The sequence below is a fragment of the Monosiga brevicollis genome, genomic scaffold, assembly GCF_000002865.3.
Source record: "Monosiga brevicollis MX1 MONBRscaffold_10 genomic scaffold, whole genome shotgun sequence".
In the NCBI taxonomy this organism is placed as follows: Eukaryota; class Choanoflagellata; order Craspedida; family Salpingoecidae; genus Monosiga; species Monosiga brevicollis.
This window is the reverse complement of record NW_001865047.1, coordinates 953,539-970,812: the sequence shown is the minus strand read 5'-3', so window position 1 is coordinate 970,812 and position 17,274 is coordinate 953,539. Positions and strand designations below refer to the sequence as shown.

General features: G+C 54.7%; 4 protein-coding genes across 4 annotated transcripts; 2 read left to right on the top strand and 2 right to left on the bottom strand.

The window, feature by feature from the left end:
• Positions 1–96: 96 nt before the first annotated feature.
• MONBRDRAFT_32472 (uncharacterized protein) lies at positions 97–3,864 on the bottom strand (the record flags this gene model as incomplete). Its single annotated transcript, XM_001745796.1, has 17 exons — positions 97–265; positions 392–514; positions 688–766; positions 850–910; positions 998–1,107; positions 1,221–1,302; positions 1,391–1,596; positions 1,706–1,804; positions 1,904–1,977; positions 2,070–2,157; positions 2,302–2,363; positions 2,455–2,530; positions 2,637–2,732; positions 2,836–3,057; positions 3,212–3,424; positions 3,552–3,617; positions 3,733–3,864. The coding sequence occupies 17 exons, from the start codon at positions 3,862–3,864 to the stop codon at positions 180–182; spliced, it is 1,875 nt and encodes a 624-aa protein (XP_001745848.1). The 3' UTR covers positions 97–179.
• A 2,648-nt stretch (positions 3,865–6,512) lies between these two features.
• Positions 6,513–8,387, top strand: MONBRDRAFT_25541 (uncharacterized protein; the record flags this gene model as incomplete). The annotated part of the gene is made up of 5 exons (XM_001745932.1): positions 6,513–6,965; positions 7,067–7,156; positions 7,330–7,485; positions 7,601–7,807; positions 8,172–8,387. The coding sequence occupies 5 exons, from the start codon at positions 6,513–6,515 to the stop codon at positions 8,385–8,387; spliced, it is 1,122 nt and encodes a 373-aa protein (XP_001745984.1).
• An 862-nt stretch (positions 8,388–9,249) lies between these two features.
• MONBRDRAFT_8319 (uncharacterized protein) lies at positions 9,250–13,787 on the top strand (the record flags this gene model as incomplete). The annotated part of the gene is made up of 13 exons (XM_001745931.1): positions 9,250–9,487; positions 9,571–9,812; positions 9,917–10,012; positions 10,129–10,222; positions 10,558–11,343; positions 11,493–11,627; positions 11,687–11,865; positions 11,948–12,003; positions 12,119–12,289; positions 12,531–12,633; positions 12,785–12,955; positions 13,057–13,538; positions 13,673–13,787. The coding sequence occupies 13 exons, from the start codon at positions 9,250–9,252 to the stop codon at positions 13,785–13,787; spliced, it is 2,868 nt and encodes a 955-aa protein (XP_001745983.1).
• Positions 13,788–15,126: 1,339 nt separating this feature from the next.
• On the bottom strand, positions 15,127–16,570 carry MONBRDRAFT_25538 (uncharacterized protein; the record flags this gene model as incomplete). Its single annotated transcript, XM_001745795.1, has 4 exons — positions 15,127–15,306; positions 15,463–15,571; positions 15,664–15,788; positions 15,938–16,570. 4 exons carry the CDS (start codon positions 16,568–16,570, stop codon positions 15,127–15,129), a joined length of 1,047 nt encoding a protein of 348 aa, XP_001745847.1.
• Positions 16,571–17,274: the final 704 nt, after the last annotated feature.

Sequence of the window (17,274 nt, the reverse complement as noted above, 5' to 3'; positions counted from 1 at the left end):
GGCAAAATGTGACCCCGTTGCCTCAGTAACGCGCTGTGCGCGCCAACTGAGCGTGAATTGACATGTGCATTTTGCTTTGGTCATCCATCATTTTACTAGTCAAAGCCACGGCCGAGTGGGCCACAACAAAAAAAAAGGCAATGGAAGGGGGCGGGCGGTCGCAAACAGCCAATACTTAGCTAGGCCCGGCCCTCCAGGCCATCAAGCTGGCTCAAAAAGCGATCGCCCGTCGTGACGTCTGTCGTCAGCACAACGTAGTCTCGTTCTACCACCAAGAGCACACAAAAGTGGTCAAGACGAAGCCAAGAAGCAAACAACCCGGGATGCGAATGCAAGACACAGAACAGAACAAGACCGAAGAAGCGGTCATGTGTTCCAAGTGTTGCCGTACCATGTTGCTGTCCCAAGTAGCGCAGAGTGCTCAGCTCAGCCACGGTGCAGCCACCCACAAACACGACCAGTGTCACGGGCTTGTTGGCACGCTCACCGGCCGCCGATGTGGACCCGACAGGCTCTAAGGGAATGTTCACAAGTTGAAAGCATCAACATCAGACCTGAGCCAGCACGTATTTGCAAACACCAGCCACGCACACTGCTTTGCATTCCGCAGAACCGCAAGCAGCAAGCAGCAAGCCAGGCAATTGACAGCATGGACAATTGGAGAAGCAGACACAACAAAAAGCCCACCTTGTTGCTTCAAGCCCGCGGGTAGGGTCTGCTGTTCGTCCAGGATGGTCGGGCTGGCTGGGCAAGCCAATTTGAGGGCCTGTGCATAAAGTGCAGTTAAGCATCGTGTGAGAACATCCAACAGTAATGTTGCCTCGAGGGCGGGAAGCAGCCCTTGCTCACCTCGCCCATGCTTCGTTCTGCTTCTTTGCCTTGCCGAGCCATGAGATCAATGAGGCGTGTGCTGAAGGAGGAAGCATGGAAAGTGCGCATGGTCAGTGCTGGGCGATCTTCGGAGCGCAGCCGCGAATGCTCTGCTTGCCGCACCCACCTCAGCGGGCAATAACCGCAGTAGCTAAAGCTAATGTCATCAAACCCTTCTCCGACGTTCTCCATGTACAAATTGAAGGCTTTGGCAAGTTGCGGCCAGGTCTTGCCCGTCTAGCAAATTCCGCCATGCACCACGCGCGGCAAACTCATGAGAGCTATGCCGATGCGCATCTCCACTTGAGCGGCATGAATGCGCTTCGGATCATTAACACCCAACAACTTACATGGGGCTTGAGCAGGCCGGCCTGGAGAAGATTTTCCAACGTCAGCAGATGACGGAAGCCAAAAATATTGACGAAATCGCGCCTGTAGCGGTCAGGCGCAAGAGGTGAGGTATTTGACGAAGGTGGGGGAGGTACAAATAATAATTTTTCAACGAAAAAAAACCGCTTACTTGTATTGCTCGAGCGTCTTTTTCAGCCCACCATTGACCAGTGATTGCAAGCACATGAGGCGCATGGTGCGGAACATGGTTTTGTGAAAGTCGGAGCGCAGCGTCTGGGGTGCGTCGACATCGGAGCGGCAAGTGGGATCCAAGCCGTAAAGGTATTGCTCAATCAACTCGTGGTATTTGTCGCCCACCTCGCTGCGCACCATGCTCTATAAACGTCCGATAAGGTGAACAAGTGAGTGAACAAGTGAGTGAAAAGCACAAGAAAAAATTGGCCGAGCACGGCGGTTCGCCATTGACGTGCACGCAGTGACACACCATTTCAAGGTGCCAGCGCTCGGCAAATTCATCCGTATCCAAGTTGGCTTTGACATCTTGCATCAGAGCCCCATGAATGGCGATAGATTCTTGCTCGGCCTAGTTCCCAAGATGAGTTGAGAGAGGCGAACGAGGCCAGAATGCGGAACGTATAAAACAGGGCTAGTTGGCTGGTTGCACAGAATTTGCATAGCAAACCTGCAAAAAGGCGAGTCGCGAAGAGACTTGTCGCATCTTTTTCAGATCATTGGAGCGAACATTGCGTCGTGCGTCTGCCATCAACAGCAGCGTGAGCCATGCCTGCAGGGTAGACGCTGAGTGGGCCAGGGTTGGAGAAGCGACCCCTGCTCTCTGATAGACTAACCTTCCGATTCGGTAGCATAGGATTTCATCCGCTTGGCCAGGGTAGAGGCGGCGCGCATCCATTCTTGATCGCGCACGTCTCGGAAGAGCTAAAAAGAAAAAGGTATTTTCAACCCCCAAGCTGTAAGTTTATGGCAATGGCCCAGGCCTTTGATGGAACAGTGATTGCCAAGAGAGCATATCGAGGACCACAAAATCAAGCGTGCCTGTGAAAAGCCGGTATATAAGGACACGGGGTTGGTGCGCTTGTCCGTGGGCACGTCGGGAAAGACCCGGCGCGGTACTTGTGCAACGCCTGGAGCACACAAGCATGCCAATGGGACCAAGTATCAGCAAACCAGTGCAATCCGGTGACTTGGTCAGACAAAGAGTCAAGGCATGCTCACCGAGATCGATGCCGTAGAGCTCATCGAGCGCGCCTTCGTAGGTCATTTGCGTGCACATCATGGTTACGAGATCCACCTGAAGATTATGCAAGCAATGAGGCAGAAGGGCGCAAATGAGTTTGTGCGCAGCCGGGGGTACTCGGGGGTCCTCGAATGTGCGCCGCGGATACATGGGATCATACCGAGCGATCAAAGATGACAGCATGGGATATTTCTGGCGTCACCATCGGCGGGCGATCTAGCTCGCGATTGAGGCGCTTGAGGATGCCTGCCACCCGCTGTGGTACACAAGAGCCGGATGTGACACCCGATGGAATGAGGACTGCGCAACTGAGATGAAAATGGCACAACGAGGCAGCAAGGCGTGTGTTGGTAAATTACTTTGCCGGCAGGTCCAAAGGCAGTGACGCGGGGAATGAGTCCATAAATCATCTGGAGGCTCATGATGGACTTGGCCGTCATGAAGAGTGGAGACACGTCTTGTTGGACGTGAAAGTCGTAAAAAGCACTTGGCTCGTCCATGGTCAGCAGGTCGCCGTCCAAGGGGATGAGATTGGCATTCCAGGAGGTAATGCGCTTAATGCTGCCAAGAACGCCATCTTGCTGTGTGGATGGGCACAGTCAAAAATGGGTCGGGTGTGGGGGAAGGGCAGAACGGACAGCAGGTAGAGGGCACACGTGAGTCACGAGGAGTTGTGGCTGCAACACACAAGCGAGCAACAAGGGGGCGCGGGGGGTGGCCGGATGCAGGTCGTACGCGAAGGTGCTCTTCGCATTCCAGGGACTTGGTGGGCAGAAAGACGACGGTAAATTCGGGCGGGTTGCCCCGACTTTCTGATTTGATGATGTTGGCAATCTGCTCGACGATCCGGGGAATGGGCCGCACGATGAAGACGGCCGAGGGCGCACAACCCTCGACCAGCTCTCGGACCGTGGGGTCCATGGGATGAAACGATACAACACCGCGTTGCTGGAAGGCAGGAGCACCGTCCATCATACAAGTCAAGGGCGAACGGCCAAGATCGTGAGGTTCAGAGGGTGGCAATGGACTTGAACGAAGGCGCTGACTCTTGTCGTGGTTGAGTGCCTGCACACACCTTGAGCTCTGAAGCGCCCATAAACTTTTGGATCTTGGCCAGAATGGGTGGATCTAGGTACAGGGACTGAGGCAGGAGCGGACGACCATGATTGAGGACCGGATAGAGACAAGCACATGCATGGGACGATCCATCCCCGGCTTTGAAGACTGGCAGGAAAAGGAGAATCATGTGAGCTCACAATTTCAGGGCCAGCTTCAGCCAAGATGACGGCAAGTTCGTTTTTGATAACGCGGTGCACGTAGGCGAGATTGATGGCACCAGCGCTCAAGTGCGCAAAGGGATTGCGCGCCGGGTTGTTGCCACCGTCCATGTCGCTGGTGACTCGAGGTTAGAGCACGGCGGCAAGGGCGGTGGACTCGAACGTCCAGCAGTTCGGCTATGATGGTGCAGTCAGAAATTTTGGAGGATTTCAACCTGTCGTCAGCACAACAAATGGCAGCCAAGCAGCCCCTTCCTTCCCATGCACAGGCGCGTCACGTTCCCCCTGGCCATCTGCTTGCATCCTGCATCTACAGCAAAACGGTGCCGTACCTGAGCCTCCCTCTGCCACGGAAATCCGATCGCAGGCCAGTTTCCAGTGTCGAGCGCCGCGAGTCGAGCGCCGCGAGTCGAGTGTGTGTGTGTGTGAAGAGATGGAAGAGTGGAAGAGAGTTGCTGCGGGTCAAGGAGGCCGAGCAGAGATTCGGATGGCACCCGAAGTTGCCCAAGCTGGTAAAGCAATGTATTTAAGAGGTGTGGCTTATTTGTGTGTTTATAGCAGAGAGCCTGCGTTGACACAAATCTCTTTGAGAGGTGTCACGAAAGCAAGCACAAAAGACAAAAAAACGTGTTGACAACTGTCGTTGAGACGTGCAATGCTGAATTGTCAGATCATTCACCAGGAGTTTTGATCGAATTTTGATTGAATTTTGATCGAATTTTGATCGAATTTTGGGCGCAACGACCGCACTATGGTGAACGTATCTGCACGTACGTCTGGGTGCTAGATGTGCAAGAGGTACAGACCAACGAATCTTATCTTTGGCAGTACTCTGGTTGGTTGGTCAAGTCGACAGAGGGAGCAAGAGTCGAACGAACGAAGCGGTGGTACACACCTCCTCGGCAGGAAACATCCCAATAGATGTGTTTTTCCGAGTGGGCTTCTTCTTTTTATCTCGCTTGGCTTTCATTTTTGATGTTCATGTTCTTCCTCCATGTTTCTTCCGCCCCGATGTCCTCCCTCGATTTGGCATGAGTGAAACCCAGAGGCGACGACGACACTTTGGCAATTGATGCACCCTGATGGATATAGAATAGTAGCTTGTATGCGGCGAAAATGGCCCTGACACCTCGCTGTCGTGTGAACATTTGGATATCTGAACATCAAGGCCACGACTGGCACAGCATGCTGTCGATCAATCATGATGGCGGTTCGAGTTGATAAAACGCTTCATCATCAGCCTCACGATCTGATCTCATGCTTGACTTTTGCGTGGGAATGAACATGAACATCTCGACTCAAAAGTGCGCGGTCGCGCGTGTACGAGAGCTTTACACACAGAGAGAGGGGGAGAGAGAGAGAGAGAGGGAGAGAGAGAGGGAGAGAGAGAGGGAGAGAGAGAGGGAGAGAGAGAGGGAGAGAGAGAGAGAGGGAGAGAGAGAGAGAGAGAGAGAGAGAGAGAGAGCACTGTATGTGCATGCATGCAACATTGTGCATCTTGTATGATGCCGCTGGATGTCATTGTCGGCTCCATGCATGAGGCGTGACGCGCTGACGCTGAACGAGAGTGTGGTGGAGGTGACTAAGGTTTGGCTTGAGGAGCCGGCAAACAATGCAGTTGGATTCATCGGCAACACACGCAAAGCGTGAGAGCAAAGACCGACAGGCTGACATGGGCCATCCTCATCACATCCTCGCACCCAATTGATGCACTCATACATGAGATCAAAAGAGCCAACCAAGAGTGCAGCCACTCCCTCACACTCACACACACACACACTCTCACACACAACAGCACGCGTTAGTTCCCTTTCGACAAACTTCACCAGGACAACGCCGGCTCACGGAAAAGAGTTGCTGGGTGACGGCCGCCGTTTGGGTCATTTAACAATAAGATCACGACCCCACACGGTTCCGGCTACCCCGCGACTTGGCCTTTCGATCCCTTTGCCCCCGAGCGGCTCATTGGAGACCAGCGGGCACACGGCTCAACCGTTGGACGCACGAGGCCGTTTGACGCGACGTGGGCACCAAGCAGAAACACAGAATAAAACACCAAAGGCCCCCTTCCCCTCAACCGATGCGACACAGAGAGAGGAGTCTCCAGTTTGCACTCAAGCCTGGACTGCAGCGCATCAACCTGACGATCGTTTAGTCCGCAGACTTTCGCGGCTAGGCAACGCTGCCGTTTGTCCTCACGACCCACGCGCAGCCGTTGTGACCACTGTTTTTTTTTTTGGGGTGCCTCTCATCGTCACCTTTTCCATTTTGTGATATACCCTGGACCACCCGTCGGGTGGCCAGCCCACCGCTCACCCTTCTTGATCCAGCCCACCACCTCCTCGGCGACTCCCACCTGTGCTTCTTGGGGCGCTGTCAAGGCAACCCCACCCTTTCCTACCCTCGAGGTGAAAAGAGCTGGTTTGGCGACCCTCCCTTCTCCACCTCTCGCTGGCCCAGCCCGTGGACGTGCATTTCAACGGCCAACCGTCGTCGCCGCCACCGCCCAGAGCGCGTGTGTCGCACTCGCCGCCGCCGCCGCCGCTACTACTGCCGCTGCCACTTTTTCCCTTCTTCCCTTTCGTCGTCCAACGAGCTGGACCCATTGATGCCAACTTGCATTTCTCTGAATTGACCCGACTGCGCGCGCCAGCTTCCATCTGCGTGCGCTCGCGCTCGGATTCGACCAAAGACATTAAGGGTTCTTCTTTCTGGCCTTTCCCTTCTTTGCGCCCTCTACCCAACTTTTCAACCCCAGCATGGCGTGCGTTCCACCGGAGCAGCTCGTGGGGCCGCTCGACGCAAACTTTAGCTGCCCCGTGTGCCTCGACTGCATTCGCGAACCCATCATGTGTACCCGCTGCCAGTGCCTCTTTGGCGAGTGCTGCTGGCTCCAGGCCATGGACGCTCAAAACGCCTGTCCACATTGCCGTCAATCACCAGCCGTTGGCGTGCCCCTTCGCCCCTTTAAGAACATTTTGGCTCAACTGCCCACACGCTGTGCTCATCCAGGCTGCCAAGCCCAAACCCGCCTCGAGGACCTGCACCAGCACGAAGCTGCTTGCCCCTTCAACATGGTGGCCTGTCCGGCCTGCGCCCAAGTCGTGCGCGCTCCCGACCTGGCCCAGCACGTGAATGCCTGCAGCTTTCACCTGGCTCCTGGCCTCGTGCTTGTGGCCACTCAAGGCCAACCCCTTGGCATGGCTGTACAGGTGAGCACCTGGTGTATGTCGGCCGCAAACTGAACAGCCATCTCGCCCAGCATCAATTTTATCTCATCTTGTGACTGGAACTGTGCAAACGACTTTGTTAGACTTTGGGACGGGACGTCTTTGTTGGCGAGGTCTTTGACGGCTCTCTCGCTGCGCAGGCTGGACTGGTCGAAGGTCACCAAATTCTCCAGGTGTGTAGCCTTTGATCCAATCGCACCAGTCCCCTGCTTTGTCGGCTCGTGTCGGACCGTACCCTCAAGTGAAGGCTCACGTGCTATGTGCGTGTGTGTGTGCGTGTGTGTGTGTGTGCGTGTGTGTTTGCGCCATGTGGCTGTCCACCTCTTGACTCTTGACAACGCCACAGATCAATAATGAACCAATCGAGTCTTGGGGACATGGCCAGCTGGTGATGGCACTCAAGTCAGAGCTGATCCTGCTCCTGCAGGTCGAGATTCCCCTCCAAGTGCAGCCGAGCCATGTCACACTATGGTCGACCGATAGTTCCCCACACCGCCTTTGGGTACGACATGCCAAGCCGGGGGGTTTTCTGTTCCGTTGTTGGTCCCGTACTCTTTCAATTTTACTCAACTCGTGTCTTGCGCGTCTTTGCTTTGCGTGCCTTTGCTTTGCCGCAGCGTGGCCCCGATGCCGCACCTGTGTCGCCGGAGAACGAGTTGGCAACCCGCTTGAGGCGGGGCCTGCGCGCGCCACGCCTGAACCAGCGTCAACTTGCGATGGGCGTCATGTCTCCTTCCTTCGCCCCCTCATGGGATAGCGGGATTGTCGAGGAGCTGAATGTGGACTGGCCCGATCTTGATTCCGAATCAACGTCGCCGCCTACGGTGCGCCGGCCGGAGAGTGGGAACGGTTTCAGGAGGGCTGGGTCCGTTAGTCCAGAACGTAGCGGTACCCTTGAGGACGTTTATCACACGCGGAGCTTGGCTCAGCGGGCGGCGCTACGTCGAGTGGTAGACGGGTCTCTAACGGGAGACAGCGTCACGCCTTCCTTCCACGACGTGACGCTTTTGCGCGGTAGCTCGGGGCAGCTCGGACTTCGTTTGATTTCATTCAAGGGATTGGCAATGGTAGGTGCCATGTTCTTTCGCGTTGCCTTTTTTTTTTCACTTTTTTTTCTTGTCAACTCTGAAGGCTTGCACATTGCACATTTGCTCCTGCTGCTCATGCCTGTGTGCTCGACGGCTTTAGATTGACCATGTGGCCGAGGACAGCCCGAATCGCTACATTCCAACGCTGCAACGCGACTTGGTGGTGGTCGAGGTGGATGGACAGCCGTGTCGCAGTCTGGAGGCTGCTCTGTCATACCTCGCACCCCATCTTCATGCGCCAAGCACTTGCGTTGTTCGCCTGGTGCACAAGTTTGACGTGGTCAATTACCTTCGTGCCACCTCTGAAGTCAACTAGCCCCGACCGATGTGTGTTTTTTTCAGCCACACGACCCACGAGGGTCATGATTTGCTCTTCAATGTGCCATCAATGTTTGCTCTCTGACAGAAAAATTTGTTGTCCCACTTGTCGCTCGATCCGCCCCGTTCAAGGCGTTCTATGAGAGAAAGAAGTCTTTATTTTTTTTTGCCGTAACAGAAAAGCTTCGTGCTGTTCCTGATGTTTAATAATCTCCAGTATATTGGGCCTGCGGTCTTGAGAGCTATGCCACTTGTTCCTTTCGAGCAGCTCGCCCCGGCCCGACCTGATCCAGCCTTTAATCGATTCCCTACATATCATTGGATTTTATTCTTGAGTGTTGTGTGTGAATGTGAGAGCGTGAGAGCGTGAGGGAGAGAGAGTGAGAGTGAGTGTGGGTGAGTGTGAGTGAGTGAGAGTGGGTGAGAGTGAGATCCAGTGAGATCGAGTGAGAGTGAGATCGGGTGAGCGAGTGCGTGCTAGAGAAAGACTGAAAGCTGGTGATTAATCGAGAAGAGAGAGAGAAAAGAGAGAGAAAAGAGAGAGGGACAGAAAAAAGAGAACACACACACACACACACACACACACACACACACACACACACACATATTCGCATTTACACCTAAAATTTGAAATCAAAACGAGCGATCTCGAGAGAGAGAGAGAGAGAGAGAGAGAGAGAGAGAGAGAGAGAGAGAGAGAGAGAGAGAGAGAGAGAGAGAGGGAGGGCGGAGGGGTCTTGTGTATCGTGGGCGGGTCGATTCTTGGTGCGCTTGTTGGGGTGGGGAAACAGGGCGGGGGTTGGGGGTGGAAGGAGAACAGAGGCGGGAAGGAGAACAGAGGCGGGAAGGAACTTGGGGGTATGGATGCGCAGGCCAATCCGTTGGAGCAGGCATCCTGGCATGCGGCGGTGTCGCAGCGGGTCATGTCGCCGGCTGCGCGCCCGCCGTCGGCTCGAACCCCCAGGTCTGCACCGTCGGCGTCCCAGTCGACGGCCGATGCCATGGCCGAGGCACTGGCTAGCTCAGAGCACGAGGTGCTTCGAGATCAGCCTGTAGTCAAGACCCTGCATGTCTACCATGGCAAAGCTCACCGCTCCCGTACGTGACTGCCCTGAAGTTGCGACATCGCCAACTCCAACTTGGCTTCTGATCTCACGCTCTCGGTGCATGTGCTATATCAGCTCCGGACCACGACCTTGAGCGCAATGGCATCCTTCATCTTCACGGTGTGCTGCACGTCTTCACCACCAATGTCGACCACCCCGTTCCCTTCAGTCTGCCGGCCTCACTTCTCGCAACGCTCTTTGCCCCCTTCACAGTTGGACGCGCTAAAGACCTGCAGCCCAAGGACAGCAACGGTCTGGCCGACCCCTTTGTCCGCATCATGTTCGATGCCATCACCATTGCAGATACCGCCATCAAAGTCAGCCCCACCACTTACCTTTGCTTGCTCCTCGACTCAAAATCTGGGGTCCCAACACTTTTTTTTTTTTTTTTTCACCGCAAACCGCCCTTCATTCCATGCAGGCGCGCACACTGCACCCCGTCTGGGAAGAGGATTTTGAAATCCATTGGTATGCTCCCTTTGAACCCTCCTACTTGATTCTCGTACTCCTCGATCAGGTAGGTATGCAGCACCCAGGTTTCTTTGTCGCCCGTTTCGCACCAGTTTGCGCCACCTCGCACCACCTCGCAGGCAGCCTTATTGTTATGGTGTTTCAACTGTGCCCTTGACCAAGGATCACATTGCTCAAGATTTCATGGGGGAGCTCTATCTGCCGCTGGCCGCTGAAGCGAAGGCGCGCTACTCGGATTGGTTCAGCCTCGGCCGAAGTAAGGGCTTCGTCACCTTGTCTGCCTTCTCTGTCACCGTGCAAAGGGTCCTTGTCGACCATGTTGTGCGTATCATACACACGATATACCACTGCTCATGGTGATGCTCGTGCCTCGGCCGCCGGTGTCATAGACATCAAGCGAGAAATTGTTCGAGGCCAAATTTACATTGAATCAACCTTCACCAACGCCCACGCCCTCTCTACCGCTCGTATGTACCGCCCCCGGACTGTGCTGATTGTGGCGGGCTGTGATATTGCCTCGCGCCTTTCTTTGGTTTTCCTCATCCACATCTTTTGGGTTTGACCTATTTAATGTGCCGCTTCGCATCGCAGATGCCAGCGAGTTGCGTGCTTATTGTCAGGCCAACAACCTCAACGTCCCCGTGCTACACGACCCAGCTCGCGAGGCTGAACGCAAGCGCACCTACCGATCTCGCATGGCTTTAGCTCTTCGTGATCGCCTTGATTCCTCTTCCGATTCAGCAGAGAGCCCCCCGGGATCCCCCATGGCACAACCCGCTCCTGTTTCCTCAACGTCATCGCCAACCCCAAGCGCTTCATTTCCAAGCGAACCTATCATTGGCAGCTTTCCCGATGAGACCGAGCGCCCAGAGATGTGTCTCAAGACGGTGGCCATCTCTTGTGGTCACACCCGCGCCTTTGGCTCATTGTACATTACCAATTACCGCCTGATTGTCGTGGCACCGGCTCTGTGCTACGATGACGACGCCGGAAAAAGCTCCGTATCATCCACTCCCAGCATCTTGGCTGACCTTGCCGCCTCAGCTGGCCGCGATTCACCATCCGTACCCACACCCAACGTCAAGACGTTTAGCATGTCCATCCCACATGGCCTGTTGGCAGCGGCCATCGTCGATGCCGTGAGCCGAACACACTACGCCGCGCAGCCCACAGACGATCATCTTAAGCTTCCGGCCCGCAGTCAGATTCAAGATTCGCTCCGGGCTGTCACCTCACCTCGTCGCCTCATGCACACCCTCCGAAGCAACGCCGCCAACACCAAAGGCAAAAGCAAACCCGAGACACATGATCCCGAGGTTGCTGCCAGCGGCATTGACGACGATGCCAATTCAGAAACCTCTGTGGTTTCCGAAAACGGTGAGGATCCAGGCTCGGTCAACGTAGACGCCTCAGCCGCAGAGAACCGGCAAAGACAAGGCCAAAGAGAAGGGGGGGGGGGCTGTCGTTTGCTATCCAAAGCGCGATTCTGCACCTCAAACCGCGCGTTTTTTTGTGGGGGTCGCTAGATCGTAAACCAACCAAACGTCAGGAGCGCCAAGCCCAGTCAACCACGGTGGTGGTGACCATCACATGCCGCGACGCGCGCACCGTGCGCATCGCGTTTCCCGGTGCCACTGGCTCGGCCTATGTCCAGTCACAACGTACGTGAGATAAAGCCTGCCGCTCAAGGTGAATAACAAACTATACTGATTTCTTCTAGCGTTTATGCTTCACGCCATTGATGCTTGGTCAACGTTAGGCATGGCCCAAACCTTGGCAGCGCGTATCGAGCACTTGATCGCCAATTGCACCTCCCACCGCGCCGCTGACATGTACGGCGGAGGTGGCCGGCCTGAGGACTGGAGCCGTTATGACCCCATGGCTGAAATGCGCCGTCAAGTACGTCGACGCGAGTCGGCACATGTGCAGGATGATGCTCTCGACACACGGCGTCATACACTCATGTCTCGGCAAATTGCAGGGGCTAGTATTTGAAGAAGACGTGTTTTCAGGAAGCCTCTCGGCCTGGATGAAGAGGTACGTGGCCATCGTGACATGTTTTTTTTTTTGTGTCAGCGAAAACTATGCCTCGAGTCCATGGTGGGCTCGCAGCCAGGCTGCACACTCACCTTTGACTCTTCTGTGTTTGCAGCGATCTTAACCGTGACTATGAGCTATGCCCCACGTATCCACCCATCCTATTTTTGCCACGCATGGTCTCCGAGTCTGTGATTCGGGGAAGCGCAGCGTTTCGGTCCAAGCAGCGATTGCCAGTATTGACCTGGTACTCGGACCGTGGAGGTCGCCGGCGTTCCATCGTTCGGTGCGCCTCACCCCTTTCTCCTTGCACATCAATCAAGCGAGCCACATTCGTGCTCTGTTGATTGTCCTTTTCTCATGCTTTTCCGTGTTTTTCCTTTCTTTTTCCATGTCGCTGTCGTTGGTGCACCTGGATGGCGGTTGTCACGTATCAGATGTGCGCAACCATTGGTGGGTGTGCGCTCGAAGCGCTCTATGGAGGATGAGGACATGGTTGCAGCATTACGTGCATGTGCCTCAAACAGTGATCAAATTGCCGTGTTTGACGCGCGTTCCATGATTGCTGCCGGTGGCAATCAAATCATGGGCAAAGGGTCGGAAAACTCGGCATTCTACGTCGGTGCTCAGGTGAGCAAGCACGGTCCAGGGCGACGCTATCCCAGATCATGCATGCTGAGCAAGGGCTCGGTGCTTTGGCGACTTGATGTGAGCACGCGGAGTTATACGCTGTTCCTGCTGCAAGCTGATGTGAACCATCAATCGTGACTTTTGGGCTTAGGTCTTCTTCATGGAGATTGGCAACATTCACACTATGCGCGCAAGCCACGACAAACTGCTGGAGCTGTGCATTGGTGTGAGTGACGTGCAGTGGTACAGTCAGCTCGAAAACACCGGCTGGCTCTCCCACATCAAGGCAGTGCTGAGCGCAGCCCGCGCTATTGCACGCAAGGTGAGTTGAAGCAGTAGGAAGAACTTCTGCGCCTTGAGTCCACGTACTGCTTGCTTGAATCCGTTCCATTTTCTCCATGATTCAATCCATCTTCTGAATAGGTGGAGAATTTGGCGATTACGGCGCTTGTGCATTGCAGCGATGGCTGGGATCGAACGTCGCAACTCGTTTCGCTTGCGCAGATCATGTTGGATCCCTATTTTCGTACCATTGACGGGTTGATCGTGGTGATTGAAAAGGATTGGCTTGCCTTTGGGCACAAATTTGACGAGCGGCATGGTGGCGCCGACAGTGTGACGGAGCGTTCTCCAATCTTTTTGCAGTTTCTTGATTGCCTCTACCAGATGACTGTCCAGCATCCGACAGCCTTTGAGTACAACAGCCGCTTGCTCGTCTTTCTGGCTGACTACAGTCGGGCTGGCTGGTTCGGAAACTTCCAGTGCAATTCACACCGAGAGCGGCGTGCGCGACGTTTAAGCCAAACGACGACGTCCATCTGGTCTGCCGTGGAAGCCGATCGTCCTCGTTTTACTTCAAGTCAATATGCTCCAGGCGGGTCGGACGTCATCATGCCCACTTGCTCGTATGTGGCTTGCCTGCGAAGATATCCAAAGACTTGTGGCACAAACAAGGGCTGACCCGTCTCACCGTGGAATTGTGGACTCCCTTCTTGGCCGCGTGGTATGGTGCCGTGCCGCTTTGCGTGTTATGAAACAGGCTGAAACGGATTGAGTTGTGGTCGGACTACTTTCTTCGCTACGACGCCAGTGTCGAGGCGAACATTAACGACGATGAGGATGAAGAGGATGTGCGTGCCTATCGTCGAATTTGACAGTGCGACGGATGGGCCAACGACTCACCATCGGTTGTGCTTTTAGGAATTTGAAACAGTAATTTGGGTGCACGACGCGGACGTGTCGAATTGTCATGGATGTGGCCTGCCTTTTACCATACTTCGGCGCAAGTGCGTTTGTACAAAACCATTTGGTTCAGGAATGCGAAGTTGCGCCTGTGGGTTTTTCACGCGGTGCTCCGCAATCGCTTGGACTGCGTCTGGTGTAGGCATCATTGTCGTGCATGTGGCAACGTGTATTGCGGTTCCTGTTCTCAGCGGCGCCTGGCCTTGCCCCAGTACGGGTTTCAGGAAGAACAACGGGTATGACAAGCCACAGCCTGGGGAGCCTGTGTCAGTCTCATCTTGCAGACACCTCACCTTGCCGGCATGTCATCATTAGGTGTGTGAAACGTGCCACGATCGGTGGCGGCGCCGCACAGAAAAAAAGGCGTCGCAGCTTCTAATGCAGACGGTCGCGGAAGATGATTTGTTTGAACATCCACAGTCCCGAGCGTGAGGTGCGGATGACCGCAGCACCTGAAGGTCGACCCTTGAGGCTGAGGCGGATGCAGTGGTAATTGGGGTCCCTGAAAGACCCACGAGCGTGGGCGGAGAGGGTTCAGGGGCGTGAAAGTGAGAGATTGAGAAGATATGAGTGAGGTATGCGATCACGGATGCTATAAGTGACCATCGGCGAATTGACAAGTCGGGACAAGCGGAGATAATCATAATAAATGTTTCTTTCTTTTGAATTCATGGGAGAGTGGGCGAAGAGTGGGAAAATAGAAAGGCCATGGCTCGGTGGCACGCGTAATAGGGGGGGCAGTGGTGCAAGCACACACACACATGATGGCGATCAAACAAACGCAAGCAAAAAAGACGACACAAACCAAGGTGTGAATAACATTAAGGAGACAGACAGGGCGGTTGATCGCACACAGACACACAGAGAAACACAAGCGTTGCTGCAGAACATGTTGGCATGCGCGTTGAGTTGAAAAGAGTCTTCAAGGTATGAACAGCATGGCACAACAAAAGAACGAGCAAACAAAGTAAAAACGCCAGGCGTAAAGGGCCAGCAATTCAGGCACGCCCGCTGATCTTACACGACATGTCCAGGGGGAACAGGAAAGGGAAACAAGTTAATCAACAGACCAACAGCACATTGACACATGCACGCACAAAAAGAGGGGTGACGCAAAGCCATGAGGAGCAAGGGAGAAATAAGTGACGAAAACAAAAAGGCCACGCGGAGGGTGTGGGGCATCTTTAGCCCCACCACCCGGTACAAGACACCAAGGGGACAGGCGGAGCCAGAGGTGGGTCACGGTGGCCATTAAAATAGGTTGTAGTCTTTGAGATGGATCCGTAATAGAGTGCTTCGAACGGCATTGAAGACGAATTGGATATTAGAGGTGTCTGTGGCCATGGTAAAATGCGTGTAGAGGTCCTTGCCCGCAGGCTTCCGCGAGCGGTACATTGTTTCGATAAACTTTTTAATGTTCTCATAATCACCCTACCAGACGGTCAAGGGCGAAAAGGGGGTATGAGGCCAGAGCAGGATGGTCGGCGCGCACCTTGTCCAAAGCGAGCAGTGTTATAAACATTGCAAACAAGCAATAGGACAAAAATGGGAAACGAAATGCGCAGGGGTCAAGGCATGGTACGGCACCTCTTGGCCTGTGTAGTCGGGGAAGAAGGGCTTGATGGGGTGAGTCTTGACCTTTTCTTCGAGCAGATCTTGTTTGTTCAGGAAAAGGATGAAGCTACTGTTGGCAAACCTATTGCAAGTAGACATGGGAGTTTGAAAGGCGTTGCATGAGGTAGAGCGACTCTTTGGACAGCTCTAGAGGGGATGCGAGCGTGAACTGACCAGTGGTACTGGATGATCTGGCCAAAGAGGGCGAGGGATTCTTGCATGCGGTTGACATTGGTATCCTCCGCAAGGACTTGATCATACTCGTTGCAAGCGGCAATGAATATAATAGAGGTTACGCCCTACGAAAACGAAAACGAGTGGTTGACCGCGAAGTTCCCAGCACGGGAGAGAGAGGGCGAGAGAGCTTTGAGAGGGGCGAAAAAAAAGGGGGGGGGGAGCTGGCGGATAGACTGCACGTGGCGTGGGCATGTGCGTGAGCATCAAGTACCTCAAAAGAGTGGATCCATTTGCGGCGTTCGGAGCGCTGGCCTCCGACATCCATCATGCGGAAGACAACCGAGTCGAGATCAAACTCAAACTCGTGGATGCCGGTGGTGGCTTGACGGGAGCGGAGGACATCGTCAACGGTGGGTATGTAGTCGGCAGCGGCCACGGCATCGAGGCGATTGTAGTAGTAGGCGGTTGAGTCGGAGAGCTGGTATTCGTTGCGCCGTTGAAAGACCTGTTGAATGCCGTTGTCGTTCCACAGCTTCTTGAGCAGGGGGTAGTATGGCTCGATGGCGTCGACGGTGTTGACATCCACATCGAGTTTGTCGTAAGCATCCTCTTCCAAGCTGGAGTCGGCGAGTTGAAGGCTGAGTTGGTCGAGGGCATCAAGCATGCGCTTCATGGAAGTGATGATGTTGCGATAGACGAGGGGTTTGTAGGCTAGGCGATCGGATTCGTTAAAGCCTTGACCGTAGATGATGCGCATCTGTTTGATGATGGTAGATTTGCCGCTCTCGCCCGTGCCCAGGAGTAGAATTTTGTATTCGCGCTGTTTGCTCATGCGCTCCTTGCGCAACTGGCGGTCAATGGCCAGTGAGCGCCGCCGCGTCTCGTCTGGGGGACCGCACGGCATGTTGGCAGATGCTTTTCTGGTGAGTGCGGTCGGGGTTTGCACAGGCAGTGCAGAGCGGCTGTTCCAGAACTGAGGGGGTGGGGGGCGAGGGCCAGAGGCGGTGCTGCAAAGTTGTTGCGTGCGTGGGCACTGATTGACGGGAGGCTTTACGCGTTTCTTTTGCCCCAGTCAGGCCGACTCGATGTCCAAAAGCAGCCAGTAGACGAGCGCACGCGCCAGCCAGCCAGACGGGGTAGAAAGGAAGGAGCGGGACCGGTTGAAAAGAAAAGCGAGCGCGGGACAAAGAGATGGCAGGGTGGCGAGGGAGAGAGAAAAAAAGGGAGAGAGGGAGGGAGAGGGGGAGCGAGGGGTGTACAGAGAGGAAGAAGAAGAAGAAGAAGAAGAAGGGACTGGATGCACAGGGTGTTCAGAGCGGGGGTGGACTCGCCAACGACCCCGAGCCAGATCGAGCAAGCGGCGCACGAATCAGACGTCTGTGTGTGGGTGTGTGTGAATCAACAAGTAGTGGGTGGATGGCTGGCAACTGAGTGTGAGTGTGAGGCGAGGTGGGAGTGAGATGGTCCTTTGCACGGCCAGAGCCGGGTGTGATGGCTCTTGGACAGCACCACAAAACCGAGGCAACCGCAGCGTCAAATGGATCCCCCGGCCACTGTCACTGCCACCGCCGCCGTTTGAGACAAGAATATGTAGCGAGAGAGAGAGAA